Below are 19783 nucleotides of genomic sequence, written 5' to 3' on the forward strand. Positions count from 1 at the left end.
TGTTCTTCGATGATCCTTGTGTTGCATGTTACCAGAGATCATGTAGCAGACTAGAAGGAGATATAGCCATTTTTCGAATGAAGCTAGAGTGGTTGAAAATTAAACAAGTAATTGGGTTCATTTCTTTTTTTTTTTGCTTTAGCTGGAAAGAGAAGAGAAATTGTGAAGCACGAGAGCTAGTGATTGAATGGGGAGACTAGCAGAGAGACTGGTACATTATCGAATTGTCTCCAGTGTAGAGCGCTAATCTCACAGAAATAGCGCATCGAGTAACACCAGGGATCCCAAACTCTAACCTGATCTGTCGCAAAGGAACTAGCAGCGAAAAAAAACTTTCTTCAAGCCGAGTAGGAGTGAAGTCAGGGGGAAATAGTCAGCTTGTCTTTTATTCTACCAGGCACCGCACAATTGATTTCCAAGTTTTAAGCTACACATAAATGAATAAAACTCCAGAGTGGAGATGTATATTACATTAGAGGAGGCTGCAGGAAAGGGGGGAATAAACAGCTCAAGCAATTTAACTCAACATCGCGCCGCCAAAGTCAGTACTGCAAGTCTGCTTCAGCCAAGGTCAAATAGAATCATTTCTACTTTCATATAGTAGATATAGCCAAGGCTTGTTCTTTCTTGCTGTTGTGACTCAGTGTCGACCACGTATGTAACTTTTTTTTTCTCCAATTTCTTCATTTTGTCTGTACATATCACTCTACACGATGCGCAGTGAATCTGAATAAGAGAACCAAAAAATGCACAGAATCAATCAAAAGGGGGGATATGGGGAAAAGACATAATACATTAGAAAACACACAAGAACAAGTACAAAAAAAAAATAGGAAAATCTCAGCGGCAAAAAAAAGTATGCCCATGAGATAAGCAAGTACTGGACGCGAAGAGGTCTCACGGCCTCACAGACCTTCCTCCCGATAGTCACAGATCTTTCTTTGTGTTCTTGTTGTCTTCATTCTTTTTCGTTTGTTGAGGATCACACGGTAGCAGGCACAGGTGCTACTCGGACTTCATAGCATCTGCGTCAGATTGAAGCTTGCATCCAGTGGCCCACGCAGCGAATTCGTCAAATGTCACCTGCCCAGTGCTGTTCGTGTCGATCTCCTTGAATATTTTGTCTGGGTCCTCGATGGCAACGCCCCACTCATCAATTCTCGGCAGGGCAGCCTTGAACTCTTTCGCGCTCACCAGCATATTGCCGGAGGTGTCAATCTCGTCGAACATGACGGTGAGCTCGAAGTAGTCGTAGATGTAGCACAGCATCAGGCGGAACTCCAAGAGCTCAACGTAGTCAGAGCTTTCCTGGCCGTCGTCAGCGGTGTTGCCCATGCTCTTGGCCTTGCCGAAGGCTCTCTGCACGATGTCGCGCAGGCGCGTTGTGAACTCATCAAGCTGAAGAATATCCACGCAGCCCTGGTAGACCTCCTCCATTGTGAGCTTCCCAGATTCGCTATTATCGAACTTCTTGAACAACAATACGTGGCGCTCCTTGTCCTCAGGGGTCCTCTGGCGGGGTAGGCTCTGGCGGATCTTCTCCCACGCAGCCTTGCGCTCGGCGGCAGTCCTATCCTCTCCAGACTTCGGAGCAGCCTTGGAAGTGTTGCAGCCCATTGAGTTGGGTAGTGGTGCTTTTGGGAGTGAAAGGAATATATCGAAAGGAAGCAGTTCACTGAAAAAGAGTGTTTTAGAGGCAGTAATTACTCTTGTGTAGAATGAATATTGTAGGAGGTACTGAAGAAACGCAGAAAAGTGTCAGCAATTCGTCACGGTAGTAAAGGGTTTTTGAGAGCAGTTGCAAGTAGCATAGTTGTAGCTGTTATGGTGCAAAAAAGCATAAGTGTCTCTTTGTAATGAAACGTACGTACGGAATGCACTGTTCGTCAAGATTCACGAGACGGCAGACTTCAAGTTGAGAAATCTCTTGCACTCCGCTCATCAAAATCGAAGACTATGTATTCTTCTTCTTTGAGACGTTGCAAGTCATGAAATAGTCTTGGAAATGCGTTTTTTTTTGCCTTCAATTTATCACATTTGAAGATTGCCATCCTCGTTTCAGCGCCTTCGAGACATGAAAAAAACTCACCAGTGCCAGGATGTATTCGAAGTCCTATTCGTCCTTCGGCTCTCCACGCCCCCTTCCGATCTTAAGATCACCGCGCAGACCCCTACCTTACGCCTGCAGAAACGTGTCCGGGTCAGAAATTTTCCAGCGAGTCTTGAAAACAAATGCGCGTATCACGGTACCTCGCCCACAAACCGAAACGCGTGACACCATGCACCCCGTAGTTTGCCGAATGCACAAACGCAAAGTGTCTTCTTGTGTTTGGCTATCCCACAAGTCTGCCAGCGCCAAACTGCGTTATGCGCGCCTTTGCGCGAATTCGTCTTGCCTTTGGGGGGCGCAGGGGCCGCAAGACGGCGCGCCCCCCCCCCCGAAAAACTACCCCCGGGACCACAGAAACGCGCGCGGGCGCGACCCCCCGCAAGCCCGGAGAGTAAAAATGCGGACAGCGCCGCCCCCCAAATTGGAAGAGGGCACGGCGGGCAGCTTTTTTGGAAACTGGAGAAAACCCTTTCTGCGGTGCCACGACGAGAAAATAAACAAAGCCTTCGGCATCCCGCACCACCGGCGGGCTGACAACAAAGGGCCGGCCACGAGGAAAATGCACAAGAGCCCCAAACCACCGCACCGCGAGTCCCCCAACGAGCGCCACGGGGAACGATACCCCCTGCCACAGGCCACCCCACAACCCCCCCCCTGCACCAAACGACGATGAGCAGCAAGAAGGAAGCCACGCCAAAAAGCCAGCCGTAGGGAAACCCAAAAACGGGACGCAACCACCACCACCGAAGGCGGCACCCTGGCCCGCAAGGCCCCCTGACGTGGTGACGATGCCGGCAACACCCTTTCGAATGGGAAAATGATGCGCTTTCTTCCGCGAGGGCGCTTCCTGGCGCCGGGCCGCCGCCCCCTCCCCAAAAGCCGCGCGGCGAAAGCCCGCCTCACCACCACCCCAAACGGAGCCAACCAAGCCACGAGAGCCCCAACAACATCACCCAGCAGACCCCCCCCCCCGAGTGCCCAAACACGGAAACAAAGCAGCCGGCCGGGTATCATGGCAGGGGAAAGAAAAAAAAGCACACCACCCCGCCAAAAAGCATACGCTATGCTGTCCGCATCTTTTTCTCTCAGCAGGAGCCTTCAGAGAATTCAGAAGACAGACGCCTGCCCTCCAGCTTACCTCTATCGCCTGCACAAACGAAAATCGCCCTTTTGCACCACGCCACCCCCAAGGGAGATAAAACGCCACTTCGCCAGACCACGGCCGCAGGCTGACAAATCCCACCGTCCTGTGTGATAGGGTGCTCGCGAAGATATTGATTTCTTGAAGACAAGTAAAGCGCGAGAAGGGAGAAAGATTTGTGGAAGGCAGATGGGTATGGAGAGAGTCTTCGCGACCCCATTGGGAAGCGGCAAGGCAGGCACGCAACCACGGCCGCGGCGCCGCGTCATGATTATGCCGCCGGCCTCCTCTACCGCGTTCAGTCGCGTGAGGAGCACATCAAGTCGTCTTGGACTTCTTTTGTGTGCTTTTTCTTATGGCTTGGCACCGGTACCGGGGAAGCCTCCCCCACCGGGTGCCCATTCATTACGGCCAGAGGGCGGCATGCCAAACGGACATGCGGGGAGTCACCAGAAGAAAGGAAACGAGTCGGTCAGCCACCGAAAAAACAATCAAGCTACAAGCACCAGCACCAGCGGCGCACGCAGGGACGCACGTACACGAATCCCGGCGGCGCTGCAGTCGGCAAATCTACAAAAACGGAAGCTACAGAACCCGAAGGGATCGCTGGGAACAACCGGGAACCCATGCCGCAGAGGAAACTACAAAGTCAAAACTACCAACGCACAAAAGTAGAGAAACAGGGTGGGCTGAAAAGAAAGGGGAACTGGGTAGATGATGGGCGCGCCCACTCGCTTCCAATCGTGTCGTCCGCGAGGGTCTGTGCTGTCCCAATCCGTTCCCGCACCGGACTCGTCGCGGTTCAAATGTTTTACCTCGCCAACACCGAGTCTCGGGGCGACGCTGGGTCCGACATCCGCGTAAAAGCAGGGCCGAGACCCGATTTGAAAACGGTGCATCTCGTGCGCCTTCGGGGACGAGTCCCCAGGTGAAGACCGTTAGGATCCATTTTCAGGGAAGGGAGAAAACAGCTTAGCGCCAGGCGCCTGCCATCAGGAAGGAAAAACAAGAGACAATGAACAATGGTTAAAAATGAGAAATCACTTGAAAAATTACCGGAACCGAAAGCTATTCATTTTACGAAAAAATACAACTCGCCTCCTGCGATGGTAGGCTCGACATGCGGTTCGTCCACGCCGTGGTCGGCACCCGCACCCTCCCCGCGGTTCCCGGAGCACACACCCCGCATCCGCGGAAGGAAACCGGTTCGCCGTTCTGTGGCCTTCCGGTCCGTCCCGGACATCCTAGAGATTCGTGTCTAGGGTTGGGTGGGTGGGCGTTTTTTTGTCGCGGGCCGCATCAACTCCACTTGGTGTGAATTACTTCATACATTTTGAGAAGAGAGAGAGGGACAACAGTAAAGTAAGAATCCATAAGAAACGCATGAATAGTAAGATACATATTTTCCGACCACATCACAAGTGGAAGTGAAGAGTGGGTTTCCGAGACACACACACTCACTCAGGATTCCTTTTCCACGGATACACGAACACCGATTCAGCTATCGGTCAAATTTCCCAGATCCAACGCCACATCCCACCAACCACCTCCCCCCCCCTATAAGGTCAAGTGCCATTCGATTGCCTTTGTGGTTTTACACGCCGCCAATTGAACCCCAAGAGAAACCCAAACCCAACAAAAGAATCCGCACCTTCGAGGTCAATTCAAGTCTTCAAAAGTGATCACCATTGATGCATTTTATAGCCGCATTGCGCATCGCAAAAGATGAATTTATTGGGAATGTTTTGCGCCGCTTTTTTTTCCGCAGACATCCAACCTGGCAGGCGGTCCCGGTGGCATTTGCCTACGAACGAAAAAATTGCCACCATCATGCCAGCAATCCGTTATGCCACTATGAAGTCTTTCACTTTCTCTTCTACCTACATTCACGCAGGCCGCCTTTCAGCTTTTCTAGGTACAGCGCAATGCTGGAAACCAACAGCCCGGTGGGCCCCCTTGGGGTGACTGTGGTCAGTTCCGGCGCTTGGCAGCGGAAGAAAGACTTGCATTGGAGAAAGTTTAGCGCAGATAGAGTCATTTTCTTCAAAATATTCTATGCGCAATCCGCTTCGGCTGTTCTTGACTTCTGGCCAACCTGTTCGTGAAATATCTTTACCGAAAGCTTCTGATTTTTTTTTATAAATTCAATTCTTCGATGAAAAGCATCGTTTGCGCTGTTCCCTTTTGGCTGTAGTTTAGTCGAGCGCAACTTACACGCGGTGATGCTGAAAAAACGACATGCTGTATGAAACAGCTGAAAATACGAGGTGGTCACTAGCTTTATTTTATTCACATTTGAGCAAGGCATGCGTAAGAGAAGGACAAGGGCTTTCGTCATTGCAGTATGGGGTAGCTTCCTGAACCTGATTTACATTTGTGTATTGTCCAAATTTTTTTTGTTCTCGTCTTAAAAAATGCCCCTCACATTTTTTTTCCCGAGGCAAGCCATAAGGAATACGGGGGAAATTCAGCTTTTCCACAAGTTCTGAAGAGAGTTTGTAGTCTAATGCGGAAAGGTCTGATTTGTAACCTGTTTGCCTGCAATGTGCGCTTTTTCAGGGCCCGGCTTTCCGCGTTGCCGGGGTGCAACATGGATCAGAAATAAAACAATGCGCGGTGGCGGCGTTCTTGGGGTCCCTGTGGGTTGTTTTGTTCTAGACTTTCTGTTTTTTTTTTTTTGAACGGTGTGTGGCGCTGGTGATTGTCGTGGGGCGCGTTTTGTCCTGGGGGGGGGGTCTCTTTGCGCTGTGGGGGTGGGCTTCGCTGCGTTGTTTCTGCCGGTGGGCGGGGGCTCGGTGGGCGGGGCCGCGTTTTGGATTGTGTTGGCGCGCGCGTGGCGGCTTGCGCCTGGTTGGCTGTTTTGGGTTCTCTTTTGGTGTTTGGTTGCCGTGATGTCATTGTTTGCCGCGCGCCAGGAAAAGCGCCGGTTTTTCATCCGCCGGCGCTTAACGCCGCGCCGGCTGGCTTTGCTGGTTCCTTTGCGGGGGTCGTGTCCCGGGTTTTGGGGGCGGTTGGGGGGGCCGGGGGCCCGGCGTTTCGCCGCCAAACGCGCCCGGGGGACGTTGGCCGCCCCGCGGGAAAAAACCGTGGGGGCCGGGCTTGCGGGGTGGGCCGGGGTCTTTTTCAGCCACAAAAGGTTCCGCGGTATAAGGGCGGAAGGGTGAAATGAAATCTCGCTCTGGAAAATTGGTGTGGCTCGGGCCTTTTTGGTGGATTTTGGCGAGGAAAAGCTTTTCGGATCCCTCTGAAAATGGGTGGTGGCTTTCTCCAGGTGTGTGTGTGTGTGTGTGGTAAGGGGGGATGACGGGGATTTCCCTGGGTGTGGGTGTGGCGGGTATGGGGGGCGCGGCGCTATCCCAGTAGGTGGGGGTGCATGGGGCTTGGGTCATTCGGGGGGTCGTGGCTTTAATGACTTTTTGAAGCGGCGGAGGGAAATGCTCTCGTGGCGCAGGGGCTTACTTAACAAGAGCCGTGTCGCAGCCGGTGCGGTACACTTAGGGTTTCGCAAGGACTGAAAGGCTTGCCCATGTTCCCGCATGACTGACTGTGCATCTGCCTTTGCAGTCTTGCATGGCAGATCTTATCCTATTCTGTTCTCTATCTGCTCAATCTTCTCCTCCTCCCTTGCAGTTCCTTTCCATACACATCGCATAACCTGGGATCGTTGTTGGTGGTTTTCCGTTCTCAAAAATGGGATTGGGCGAATCGAAGCCAAAACTGTCCCAGTTGACAGAGAAGCCAGCAAAGTCGCAAATCACACCTTCTGACAAAGCACGCCTCCAGCTGAAGCTTCAGCGAGACAATGTACAGGCAGCTATTCGCAAATATGAGCGCGTTGCGAGCCTGGAGCACGAGAAGGCGAAGGAATTCATGCGTGCAGGGAACAAGCGCAAGGCACTGTACTGTCTTAAGCGAGAGAAGGCGCAACAATCACAGATCTCAATAGTGACTGACATGCTAGACAATGTGCAGCGCCTGATTGATACCGTCGAGTTTACCCAGATTCAAGGGGAAGTGGTTGCAGCCATGAAGGTCGGAAAGTGCGAACTAGAGAACCTTAACAAAATGCTCAATATCGATGATATTGAGAGACTCATGGATGAAGCTAGTGAATCAATTGAAGAGGCCAACCAGATCAACGCTGTGCTCAGCCAGCCCCTTGCCGGGGTTCAGGATGACGACGAGCTGCTGCTCAAGTTGGAGCAGTTCGGTGAGACACAGAAGGTCGACCAGGAACTCCCTAACCTTACTGTACCAGCTCATTTACTTCCTCAAAAGGAATCAGGGCTCGTGAAGAGAGAGGAGGAGGAGGAGGACCAAGACGCAGATGCTCTGCATGTTCGTCAGTATGCTTAGTAAGCGACAAACTTCATTTTGCTCAAGAAAGTGCTTGTCAATATCCCTCGTCCATACATGCAACAGAAAAGTAAAACTAAGGAAATACTCGCTGCTTGCTGCTACCCATGGGGAAGCTGCAGTATGGATTTAAGTCTGCCATCCGGGGCGATGAAAGCTATAGTTCCCACTGCTACCTCTTTACCGTATGAGGATCTCCTAACTGTTTTTTCCTGTTCCTTTCTTTCTGCTCTATAAAGGAGTCTCAGAGTTGCATTCCCTGCTTAAGCAAATGGATACCAAAGCCAAGGAGCCGGAAGGGCCTTGTAACCTCGAATATGTGCGTCGCTACACCCAGTCTCTCAACTACCCGCTAGAGAAGACGAGTGACATGTCCGAGGAGATGCGAGTCGACTGCAAAGAGATTGTAGTCAACGCACTGGAGAAACACGAGGACAGCTACGAGCTAGCTGCCAAGTACGTGAAGGAGCAGATGGACAAGAAGTTTGGACCTTCCTGGCATTGCGTCATTGGCGAGGGATTCGGATTTGAGATCACCTACGAGGTGAAGCACCTGATGTACATGTTTCACAAGGGTTTCATTGCGATTGTTGTCTTCAAGGGCCTCTAAGGTGGGGCTAATAGCACTTGGAGTTCTCATGTATACAACTTTACCTCCCAAACGCAAGAAATTGAACACCCACCTCAGCGGGCCATGGATCCAATCATCTGAAGCGACCTAGTCAGGCGCCAATCCACAGTGTGAAAGGTGTTTAGAGTTGACATGAATGACTACCTGTCTTTCTTTTAATTTACTAATATTATCTACTCCGTGCTCTCTGTACGTGTGAGCGAAGTATTTATGAGGTTATGCAGTCACTTTGTCTCCTTCTCCCTATCTCGGTTTGCGAAAGGACCTGTATCTCACTGACCATCACATTTTCAAAAACAGCAACAATGACCAAGGAGTGGCTGATCTTTGCCTTGGGCACCAATAACTGGCAGGGATCAGAACAGTTTGCCCCAGGGTCTGGCATTCTTCACCAAGGTCAACATGTGGCCATGAACATGCTGAATAGCTGCCACTGCTACTCAATATGGCCATCTGATCTCCAAAAGACCCCAACGGATCGTGACGACTACCGCGTGTACGAGATTCCTCACCCTATTCCCATCTGTGAAAGTGTCGGACCGCAGAGCAGCAAGAGATGGCATTCCATGAGCGATGAGGAGGTGACAAGCTACTGCGACACTCTGCTGAAGAAGTGCATTGATTTCATCGCCTACATTGAGAAGAAGCACGGGAAGCGTATCGACCTCTTTCTTGCTCATCATTGCTTCATGAATCCTGTGATTATGTCCGAGATCAACGAGCGTCGTGTGGCACAGGGGATTCCACAGGTGCCACTTGTGGTTTTTGCGCATGGAACGGCTCTTAAGATGTACGAGAATGAAATCAATAAGCTTTCAGAGTTTCCCATGAAGTACTACGACTGGATTCGTGGCACCAAGAGTATCTTTGAGGGGACTGGTCACGTCTCTGGTGTTTTTGCCGTCTCGGCGCAGCAGAAGAGTACCTTTGAAAAGCTGTTCCCCCTTTTCCCCATTGAGCGCGTCGCCATCACACCCTGCGGTTACAACCAGCTGGTGTTTCACCCAATGCCAGGGATGACACGTGAAAAGGCTTTTGGTCACATGCCCCAGGTTCTCTACGACGGATTTGATGCCACCCAGCTTTCATCCATGCAGTGCAATGTGCGTCCTGGTCAGTGCATCCCTAACGTGAGCGCGTACGACAGGGTCGTTGTTTTTTGTGGCCGCTTCGCTCACTGGAAGCGAATCGACTCCGTCCTGAAAGCTGCCAGTATGTGGGAGAAAGAGGACAAGAAGATCCTTACTCTGATCTTTGGTGCCGGGTCCCAAGAAACTCGGAAGCTGTATGTAGATATGGCTTATCAGGTTCTGGGGCTGAAAGACACCTTCTTCCTGGGACCTCAGAGCCAACCTGATCTGGCCAATATCTACACTGTCGTGGATCTCTCTGTGTTTCCGAGCCATGAGGAGCCCTTCGGACTGGTGTTCATCGAGTGCATGGGGTGCGGAACACCTGTGATTGGTGCCAAATCCGGTGGACCGCTGGACTTTGTTAGCGACGAGGTTGGTACCTTGGTGGACGAAGGTACGAATGACGAGGTTGCTGAGGGTGTCTATGCTGCGGTGAAGCAGGCGCTCGTGGAGGACTGGAAGAAGATAAAAGGTCCCCAGTGCGAACAGTATGCGCTCAAGAAGTTCAGTCTAACCACACAGGCGGAACTGATGCTTCAATTTGTGGAGAGCCACTTTACCAAATGATATCTCCGTGTACAAAAATCTTGCTTGAGAGCTAGTGAAGTTTGTTACCTCTCTGTCTTTTCGCACCCCCTTTTTATTTTTATACACAAATGCATTCTTTTTATTGGTTGCTTTTCATTCAATTGCCGGTGACTGTACCAGAGAGACTTATTATTGGAGTCTGTAGGTGGATACTTTGATTTCTTCAAACAAGCAAAGTACTTCTGTCTCCGATAGTGTTCTCAGGCGCCTATCGCGAACGCTATCTTCCGTTTACTACTTTAGACCAACTTCTTACTTCACACTAGTGTTCACTCAAGGGGTGTGGGTTGGCTCTCATCCTCGTCATCTCTCTCTTTTCTCTTGGCTATTACACACTGCAACGAGAGACTTGTACTGTCGTATGCGCTCTTCCCCAAGCTTCAGGTGTAGTAGCGGCAAGTTTCCTGCCTTGCAGCCCCATGTACTTGCACTCGTTCTAAAGTGACCTCTTCTTCCACTTTGGCTAGTACGTACCTTTCTTCTTTCTCTTCCTTCATGTACACAGCAGAAATACCTTGCTGGGGGCGAAGTAACTCCAAGTGATGAGGCTTCTGAGCAAAGTGATCGTCGGAACCACCTGCGTCACGATCTTCTGTGGTAGTGCTTACGTGGCCGCCATCACTCTTTCCCCACCCCCAAACTACATAGTAAGCAACAATGACCGGTTAAAAAGTTACGACAGGCTGTCCATTGGCAATCTGTATGAGAAAAAGACGAAGAGTCAAGAATTTTACCTGGGTCTTAGTCGGTGGCGGCGGAAGATGCTACGGGACGAAGGCCTACTTCGCGGGCGGGTGCTAGAGGTCGGTGCTGGGTGTATGGGAAACTACGCATACTACCCCCACAAATACTTCAGCGACGATCCGGAGGTCCAGCGACACTTGAAGGTCATGCTAGGCTTCGGAGACAATGCCCAGGCAGCGTGCAGCGGTGCCAACACCACTAGCTACATCCTGCAGCACGTTGTGAAGGAAAACCCGTGCGACGAGATTGTGTTGTGCGATCGATCAGCCGGAATGGTTCAGTCGTGCATCGCAAAGATAGAGAGCCGACTGGGCTATACTCCGTATCGGTACCCCGACTATGACATTGCTGGAATTCGCAGTTCGATTGAGGCCCGTCTTCGTTCTCAGCACAGCGCAAAAGAATCGGAGTCCGAGTCGGTTGACAAAGTCGCTCTTCGGAAGAGAAAGATTCTACACGAAGACGGGACCGTACGCGAAGTGCTGGTGACACCTCTAAGCGGGACTGAAGAGGAGGAGTTTCTAGCGGCAACATCATCACAGATGGATTCGGCTCCCGATTCTGTAATCGTGCCTGTGCTGCGAGCCCTTGATCCCGGGGACAAGCTGCGGCTCCTTTCCAAGGAAGGGGAGGCCGCACTGGTGCAACGAGAGCGTGAAGTTCAGGCTCGCGGGGAGTTTCGACGACGAGTCGAGAGCGAGCTTCAGCGCGAGGAAAGAGTGAGTATGCTCAATCGTGGATGCACCAACTACTCTGCTGCCGATACTTCAAGAGTTGAAAAGAACCTACTGGTTGAAGCGCCTCCAGAGCTTCGCAGCAGCAATCATGAACTTGAAAGACAGCCTTTGTTTGCCGTAGCCAACTATGCCGCCGAGCAACTCCCGTTCCCTGACAACAGCTTCGACGCCGTGGTGGACATGTTTGGCCTGTGCAGCTTCGATGACCCAGTCCGCGCTTTACGTGAGCTGTCGCGTGTGTGCAAACCAGGAGGAAAGCTGCTTCTCATCGAACATGGAAAGGGCCACTCTGTTCGTGTCAACAATCATCTGGATAAATGGGCGCCGCGGCACGCGAAGAACTGGGGGTGCTGGTGGAATAGGGATATTCGCCGCGTGATTCGCCTGAGCGGGGTTTCTATAGAGAAGTGGGAAAGCAAGCACTTCGGGACGTCGCACTACATTGTCGCAAAGCCGTACAAATCTATGGAGGAGTGGGACAGGTTCGAACTCCAGCGCAAGCAGCAGGGGATGAAGACTGCCGTTTAGCGGAGCACTAGTGCCCTTTTGGGAATAGAGGCGCAGTGCCTCGGTGTGCGCTTGAAATGGGACAGGCTCGAGCACCCCCAATTGCGTTGTTCTCAAGGGTGCTGTCGTCATCACACCCGATGGTGCATAGGTACGCGTTCTCGTGCTTGTTTTGTGGAATGGTAGGGTCTATGTGTATCGTGTACGGCAGCCCCCGTACGAGTTTGAGTCCTTGTCGTGTGGTCCATGACGTTTTCGTTGTGGCTGTTTTGCTGTTGCGAATTGTGTTCACATCTTTCGGCAAACTGAGGATTCTTCTGAGCAATATGTCTTGTACCTCTCCAGCGCTGCTTTCCGAGAGCAATCCTCTTTTCGTGTTTATCTTGCTCTGGCCGTAGTGGTTGCCTCTTTTGCTGGTGGGTGCCAAGGGTGGTAACGTGCTGAGAAGTCGCAGCACCGCTGCAGCGGCGAGGATGCGCCCAGACTTCACGTACCAAAGGTCCCCCCTCCCTCGCCGCTCTCTTTGCTTTCGCCTGGATTGCTTCTTTGGCAGCTTTTCCTTTTATGCCTCTCTTTCGCCTTTGTCCCTCTTTCCTGTCCTCCTCTTTTTGCTGCTCTGAGCGAACGTGCGCGGCACCCACGGTTTCAGCCGAGCTGGTGCTTTTTTTTTTGGTTTACACATCTACACCTTCACTGGTGCAGCCTTACTCTTTCCTTCAACACTCCGAAATCGACGAAATGGCTGTGGTGTACCCGAGCGAGGATGACGAGAGCGTGTTGGTTGGCTTCACAAAGATTTTCACACAGCAAGAAAGCGTGCATGCGGTTCTTTGCGTGGCAGAGCAGGATGTGCAGACAGTAAGGGACGCATGCAGCTCTGTGCTAGCGCATCTCAGTAGCACAAGGCGGCTTATTCTTGCCTCTGTCCCTCTCACTCAGACAGAGGACGCGCAGCTTGTCTTAGGAAATGATGACAGTAACACAGCATATCAGATGGGCAGTGTCTATCCTCACATGCTGCAGCACAGCAATTCCATGGGGTACGACATCACCCTCTCCGAGTCTGTGGGGGCTGCACCGCCACTGCTTCATCATCCAAAGCGCTTTCTAGGGACACAGCTCGACGCAATCAACCTCATGGCGGCAGAACTGGAAAGCGCCAAGGACACGCTGCTATCTTTAAACGCGAGGTACGCATACTTATGGACCACGAGCGTGGACGAGCTGCGCCGCTACGTCGCACAAGAGGAAAGACGTCAGCAGATGCAGCAGCCGATGTGGGAGCGTGTCCGGATGAGGCCCGCTCTGACTGAGGAGGAAACGCAGAAGGGGCCAGCACATAGTCCCATTGATGAAGTGGGGGAGAGAGGCGCAGGCTCTCAGCAGGGAGACGCACTGAGCATAGCTGAGGGGGCGCCGGAGGAGGACCCCCAAGTAGAGGCACCCTCTGAGTCATTTGCGCAAGGGCCAACGTACCGCACACTGCTGGCGCTGGATGCGTCGCAGCTGCCATCGAAGCAAGTCCAGCGCAGCTTCATGAAGTTCATTCAGGCGTGCTTGTCTCTTCTAGAGTGGGTGGACAGCATTTTAGGACTTCTCTCTGGCAGGTACGACGTACCGCAGGCTGGTACATTCAAGGTTTCGATGCAGCGCGAGTCTGCGCAGCGCAAAGTTGACACGGTTCGCGAGGCAAGCGAGCAGAGAGCGACAGAGCAGGCAACTGAATCCGCTGGGCTCCCCGGGACCAAAACTGTGCGTGTTTTCCGCTACGAGATACGCGACGTGAGCAACATCTACGACATGTTCTACCAGCAGGCGGAGTGCTTCTACCTCCCCGAGTACGCCCTGTATGATGCACGGATACAGCAACGACTCCTGCAGCCGTCCTACTACTACGCCCTGCGCATTCTAATTGAGGACATAACGACTGAGATGACTCGGTTAGAGAACATCGCCGGCTCGCGGGCGGATTTGGTGCGCAACGACACTCGTCTGTCGCCCTTTGGCGCGTATCAACGCGGCGCCTTTGTCCCCTACCCTGAGGCGTTCGGAATGGGCATGGACTCATCTTTACCTGCTCCGCGCAACAGGGTAGCTGCGGGAAGCGGCGACCCAGCCAAGGTTGTCTTTCAGCCTGCGCTGCCACAGTTTGCGTTTCTCCGCAACACGCTGCGGGTGCTTCTCAGCGTCTCCATCAACGAAGACGACCGAACGAGCTTCAAGCGGTATGAGGAGCTGTACCAGGCTCTTGTGCAAAGTTCCAGAGATGCAGTGGCCACGCTGCAGCACCTTCCAAAGCCTTCCTCATCCCTTCTCGAACCTGTTACACAGGGCAGGTTTAGCAATAGGGGCCCCAGAACGGCTGGCCGCCCGTGCTGCGAGCTGGTGCTAGTTTCGCAGGAGAGCATCGCGCAGGAGGCGAGGTCGGGTGACAAAGTGGTGTGGGTGATATCTGCTGAGGACCGTGGACGGCTGCGTGCTGGATTTGAGGTATACTGGGAGCTGAGGGCCGGCGTACACTCCTTAAAGTTGTCTCTCGATAAGGACATCAGCCGCAAAGATAAGTCTCACCGCACTCGTCTGCTTGACGCGTGCGTGGCGCATGAGAGGGACCCGGTGGCGATTATGGCCCTCCAGCACGAACGGGAGCTCCAAGAGGCGGAGCTCCGTTCTCGACGTGAGAACGGTGGCTGGCTGAGGGCTGCACGGGCGTCGCTGCGGTCACTGACTGGGATCGCCACCTGCAAGGCCGAGGTTCAAATGGAAGATCTCGGCATCCCGACGGTCCCACAGCGCGATGATGCTGGGGCGGAAATGACGACTACCTCGCCCTACCACGAGGAGAAAACGTTACTGCAGGAGAGCGTGAACCGACTCTGGTGCGCTGTGGAGGCGCACGGTGTGCACATGGAGCACGAGTACCCGGGCCTGTTCTACCGCGGCGAAAGGCAGCGTTGGACGAGGCGTGTCGGCTCACTGATCGAGAAGGCTAACGCAGTCGGCGTGGTCTTCTCGCCGTGAGCAACGTCTGCGTGCTGATGGAGAGGGAGTGTTTTTCCTGGCCATGGCGTCCTGAGGTATGCTAGCCTTGTATCTGCGCTTTTGCTCCTTCTCCAGCGTAGCGGTTCTCCACGCCAGCCCCGCAGACTTTGTTAGTTGTGCGCTCCCTCACTTACGCTCACACCCGCTCTCGGCCTTCGCGGTACGGACAATCGAAGATATCAGCCACAACCATCGCAGAAGGTAATAGCACCCAGACCCCTCCCTGGATACCCTTACCAAATTCTGCTTTGCAGCGTTCTCCCCTGCCTCTCGCAGACATTTTTTTTTTGTCGTCCGCGCTGATGTTAGGACACCATGACCCATTTTACACACACGCATACATATGGTGTGCACGGACCCACACCCACACCCGCACCCACACAATAACATCATGTCCCTCTTTCTGTTCGTTTTCCTTTCTTCCCTTCTTCTCACGTTTGGCTTTCTCCGCCGCTCACGTTTTCTCTTCTACCCCTTCCTCTCTGTATACCCAAATGCGTAGTCACACACAGATACAGACGCATGCCTCTGTGCGCGAACATACGCAGACGCGCGTCTCACTCATTCATGGTGGGGACTCTTCGCAGCTTGTCGCTAATTTGTTACACTTTACGTTTCTCTTTTTTCGTTCTCTTTTCTGCAGCTCGGTTAGTTTCAGCCTACGCTGTTTGGTTGTTGCATGTAATCGAGGGGGTTCTTCTGCACATCTGCGCCTCCCTGCGTATACATATATCTGTAGAAACCGATGGAAAGAGAGACGCAAGGAGCAAAATAACCCAAGCAAGGCAGAAATTGCGGGCGGAGATCCTGGTGTTGTCTTGGTGAAATGAGACGTGGGCTGTTTACGATACCGAGAAGAGGAGTAGTGTCAAAGGTGATGGTGCTAGTGGACCAGGTGTAGAGCGTCGACGAGTTGCAGTATCCTCTGTCTCCATGTGCTACGAACATAACACTTACTCGGTACACTACCGTTTTTTTCCCTCTCTCTGCCCAGTAAAAGTGTTTTTCTCCCACCTCTGTCTTGCCTCGTTGCATGCCAAGGCTTTCGTGCTTGTTCGTGTGCGTGTGCATTGTGTGTGCATTGTGTGTGTGTGTGTCTCAGGACACGTGCTGTTCTCACATGCAGCTCTGTTCCATGCTATTCAAGAAACTGATTTACTTTTCCGTCATCTTGCTCTCTCCACTTGCGGTGTGTCTCTCTTCTGTGGTGCTGTTTTTATTGTCTTGTCCATTGCCTCATCTCCCACCACAAGAAAGTGAGTGGAGGATGCGGGTATGTGGGCTGATGATCTACAGCAGGAATCCAAAAGAGGATTATGAAACTACAAGCGAAACGAAACTCGAGCTGACACGCACAGCGGTTGCAAAAAGGGGGAAGAGGAAGTTGCAGTAAAGGGTTCCAGGACCACTGGGGCTGGTGATTGGACCTCTTTATCCCACTTTCTCTTCCTCGACCTCATCAAGACCCTGATCGAAGCTCGAATGCTTCCTGGGTGGCGATGCGCATCTAAATCGTTCTTTTGGTTATTCCTTGGACGTTTCGGCTAACGCAGGTGGGGAAGCACTCTGTGCGCGTGGGCAGAGGCAGCGGGGGAAATCCAGTTCCGTTAAAGTTCCCGTGACCGAGAGGAAGAAGAGACACTTGGGAGCGCAGCACCCCCTCCATAGTGCATGCCATGAGCTCTTTCATGAGCCACATCACTTTTACTTCTTTCTCTCGTTTTGCCTCTCGGTCTCGACGCCGTACAACCGATGGGTTCACACATATACACATACTTTTACACCGTCAAGAGGGACTGCTGAGGCTTTCAGCAGCGCCGGACGAACTGCATAGTGTGAGCGCCTGTGGCTCACTGGGACAGAGGCCCTCCTTCACTTTCCCTCACGTTTTCTTCCTTTACCTCCCCGCTGCGCATTTGATTTGTAATTCAGATTAGAAGGGCTCGTGGGGCTCCATTCAAAAGGCGTTCTGAATTCGCGTATCACGAGCTTTTCCCCTCAGGAGAGCTGCACCGAGTACAAAAAGACAGCAGACCACGTGTATTGTCGGCAACTTTCTTCCAATGTGTTCATTCTGCCATACAATGTGAACACAACTCTACTGCAGTCCCGGCCCGCCACTGAGCTGTTGCGTAGAGCAAGAGAGCTGTAGATGCGCGCGTCATAGCACTGCACCGACTCAGTCCTCTGAACACGGCCTCTGCCACAAACGCTACCCACCCCCGCTCCGCAGGTCTCCTTACAGTAGCGTCCATCGTGCCGGTCGCCACCTGGTGCATCCCTCGGGGTGGCTCAGGCTCCCCGCAACAGTAGGGAGCTCTACCCTCGTAGCGACTGGGCTCTCGCGAGACTGTGGTTGTTGTGGCTTGATACTACCCTTCCTCCGTATTCACACCTAATAAGAAGTGGGGCAGTGAGTGTCGGTTCCATCAAAACTGTCGGCTCTGATTTAGGTGTAGCGATGGAAGCGCTTCGTGGCCTATCGCTGCTGCAGCGGGCGCTCGTGATCAACCTGACGAGCACGTGGGCACTGTGGAATGTGGGCATGTATGGGAAACGAGCCCCACACCTCGATGCCTGCCAGGGTCTCCTCTACGCGTTGATTGTGAAAAGCATTCGAAAGGCGTAGCAAGGAGCTCATCACGTGCGCCGTGCTGTTTTCGCTCAGTGCAAAGGACTTCCGACGGAAAGACGCCCACAGACACGCTCACGCGCATGTGTCTTTTTGACACAACTTCACACACACACACAGTCATGTGCCTACGCATGTTCTTCGTTCTCTACTTCAACACTGCTATGATGGCGTAAACAACAATGATAGGACATATCAGCAGTCGGATTTCGCCTCTCGGTTGGGACTCGTGTCTGTCTACAAAAGGTTCTCCTTTTCTCAGGGTGGAGGTGATGCAGCTTCCGCGAAGTGATGTGGATGGAGGATGCGCTGTACACGCCTCTCTCTACTCGAAAAGCGAAGCAAAGCAACATATCGGAGGAGCGGTGGTCACATCAAAAGAGAAAAGACACGGATGTGCCGCACTGTCAAGCTCTGAGCTACTGTGACGGGGAGGGGACGACGGTCTTTCCTGACAGCTCTGTCTTCTCCGTCTGTTCCTTTCACCCCGTCACTATCCCTTCCCCCCTCTTTTTCTCTCGTTCCCTGCCGAATCATGGACAAACTGTGACTACAACGCGTCGACAAACGACAACCTTCACAACCAACACCTGTAGCCCGATACGCCACCACCGGTAACGTACATACGTCATTCATCCACACGAAGGGCTCAACGGAGGAGGCGCTGTCCTCTCTTGTTTTCTGGCGAAAGTGTAGCGCTTCATTGACCGCGCCCCTTCCTCTCTTTCTCTCCCTGTTTCCCACTTTTCCTTTGCTCCCTTTTTCATTCGATTTGGAGAGCACAGCGAGAGGCACTCTGCCCCCTCCCCCCTTCCCCCTCTTTCCCCCACTCCACTATCCTCTCCTCACGCTCCCTTTCTTGCGTCTCTCTCTCTCTCTCTTCTTCCCTCACTGGAACTTCACCATTGTGCGTCTTGCGTTTTTTTTTTGTCTTCCCTCTTTCTGTGTATTGTTTTTTCTCTCTGCTCAGTGACGCGTGTCTCTACTTTAGCAAAGACGACTCAAAACAGAAAACAACGTCAACAACAACAACGGCACGACGCACGCCGTTCTCCTCGCTCTGCGCGATTCATCTTTTCCTACACGCGCTGAGAGTCGCTCTCTCGCGGCGCACACGTACGCCGCGGCAACGGCAGTGAACCCCCCCCCCCCCAAAAAGGGCGACTAAATCGCACGGAGAGAGAAAAGGAAAGAGGGCCCATCCTCTACAACCACGTACACATAGACATACGCATCCATTCACCGAAAGGAGAGCAGCAGGCCCATCTTCTCATAGACACTTGAGACAGCGGAAAAAGGCCACAGTGGGGAGTCTGTGGGGTACTGAAGAGATCACAAACGGGGTGAGGCTCGAGTCGCAACGGAGCATTGCGCGACAAGAGCATTAAAGGCAGCAGCAGCAGCAGTGGTGGTGGTAGTGCATGGACTGCATTTTGTCCGTTTCGAACATCTCTTTCGCACGTTCGCCTATTTGCTGAGTGAGAAAAGAAGCGGGGTATTCAGAGATCGAAAAGGAGCGAAAAGGCTCCCAGTGGCTGCATTGGTGCCTTCGATCAGTCTATCATCCGTGTGCGGTTGTCTTCCCTTTACTGCCCCGGCTACTTGTTATTCTATTTCTATCGTGCACGTGTTTGTTTTCTCGCTTATACCTGTTCTTTTCGTCTCCTTATTGCGGCCTCTCTCTTCTTCTCGTAGGCGTGGCCTTTCACTCTTCAGCTCTTTCACCACCTCTACGTTCCGAGGAGAAAAAGGGGCTTCTCTCCCGCCTTACTTCCCCCTTTGTTCCTCCGTGCGCGTGTGTGTGTGTGCGCGCGCCTATGTCCGTGCTCGAAATGTCGGAGCGCCGCGGGACATCCTCGGTGAAACTGGCGCCGCCTGCACCGTCACCATCTCCATCGCGCGATGAAGTGGGTTTCCACGGTGCACCCAAAGAGGGAAAGTGTAGCGCAGAGCAGCCAATCGTATCTGCGCCCACGACGGAGCCATCGACCCCGGACCCGAATACTGTGACGGCTGCGGCCCGCGACGACTCAGAGGGTGTTACGACTCCATCGCCGAGCAACCCAGCCAGGTCTGCGGGTTGCGAGACGAGCATGAATTCACAAAGCGAGGCGCGCCGCACTCCCTCGGCACATGTGCATCCAGCGCAGCTCACGTCACCG

At 52.8% G+C, this 19783-nt stretch overlaps 6 protein-coding genes across 6 annotated transcripts, besides 1 other annotated feature; 5 read left to right on the forward strand and 1 right to left on the reverse strand.

Annotated features, from left to right (window-relative positions):
- Positions 1 to 1005: 1005 nt before the first annotated feature.
- On the reverse strand, positions 1006 to 1617 carry LPMP_160880 (flagellar calcium-binding protein, putative; the record flags this gene model as incomplete). The annotated part of the gene is made up of 1 exon (XM_010699313.1): positions 1006 to 1617. The coding sequence occupies one exon, from the start codon at positions 1615 to 1617 to the stop codon at positions 1006 to 1008; it is 612 nt and encodes a 203-aa protein (XP_010697615.1).
- Positions 1618 to 6941: 5324 nt separating this feature from the next.
- LPMP_160890 (hypothetical protein) lies at positions 6942 to 7607 on the forward strand (the record flags this gene model as incomplete). The annotated part of the gene is made up of 1 exon (XM_010699314.1): positions 6942 to 7607. One exon carries the CDS (start codon positions 6942 to 6944, stop codon positions 7605 to 7607), a length of 666 nt encoding a protein of 221 aa, XP_010697616.1.
- A 271-nt stretch (positions 7608 to 7878) lies between these two features.
- Positions 7879 to 8217, forward strand: LPMP_160900 (dynein light chain, putative; the record flags this gene model as incomplete). The annotated part of the gene is made up of 1 exon (XM_010699315.1): positions 7879 to 8217. The coding sequence occupies one exon, from the start codon at positions 7879 to 7881 to the stop codon at positions 8215 to 8217; it is 339 nt and encodes a 112-aa protein (XP_010697617.1).
- A 326-nt stretch (positions 8218 to 8543) lies between these two features.
- On the forward strand, positions 8544 to 9938 carry LPMP_160910 (sucrose-phosphate synthase-like protein; the record flags this gene model as incomplete). Its single annotated transcript, XM_010699316.1, has 1 exon — positions 8544 to 9938. The coding sequence occupies one exon, from the start codon at positions 8544 to 8546 to the stop codon at positions 9936 to 9938; it is 1395 nt and encodes a 464-aa protein (XP_010697618.1).
- Positions 9939 to 10501: 563 nt separating this feature from the next.
- Positions 10502 to 11968, forward strand: LPMP_160920 (hypothetical protein; the record flags this gene model as incomplete). Its single annotated transcript, XM_010699317.1, has 1 exon — positions 10502 to 11968. One exon carries the CDS (start codon positions 10502 to 10504, stop codon positions 11966 to 11968), a length of 1467 nt encoding a protein of 488 aa, XP_010697619.1.
- Positions 11969 to 12685: 717 nt separating this feature from the next.
- LPMP_160930 (hypothetical protein) lies at positions 12686 to 14968 on the forward strand (the record flags this gene model as incomplete). Its single annotated transcript, XM_010699318.1, has 1 exon — positions 12686 to 14968. The coding sequence occupies one exon, from the start codon at positions 12686 to 12688 to the stop codon at positions 14966 to 14968; it is 2283 nt and encodes a 760-aa protein (XP_010697620.1).
- A 2075-nt stretch (positions 14969 to 17043) lies between these two features.
- Positions 17044 to 17307: a repeat region.
- Between the last annotated feature and the right edge of the window lie 2476 nt (positions 17308 to 19783).

The sequence above is a fragment of the Leishmania panamensis genome (genome assembly GCF_000755165.1).
Source record: "Leishmania panamensis strain MHOM/PA/94/PSC-1 chromosome 16 sequence".
Lineage (NCBI taxonomy): Eukaryota > Euglenozoa > Kinetoplastea > Trypanosomatida > Trypanosomatidae > Leishmania > Leishmania panamensis.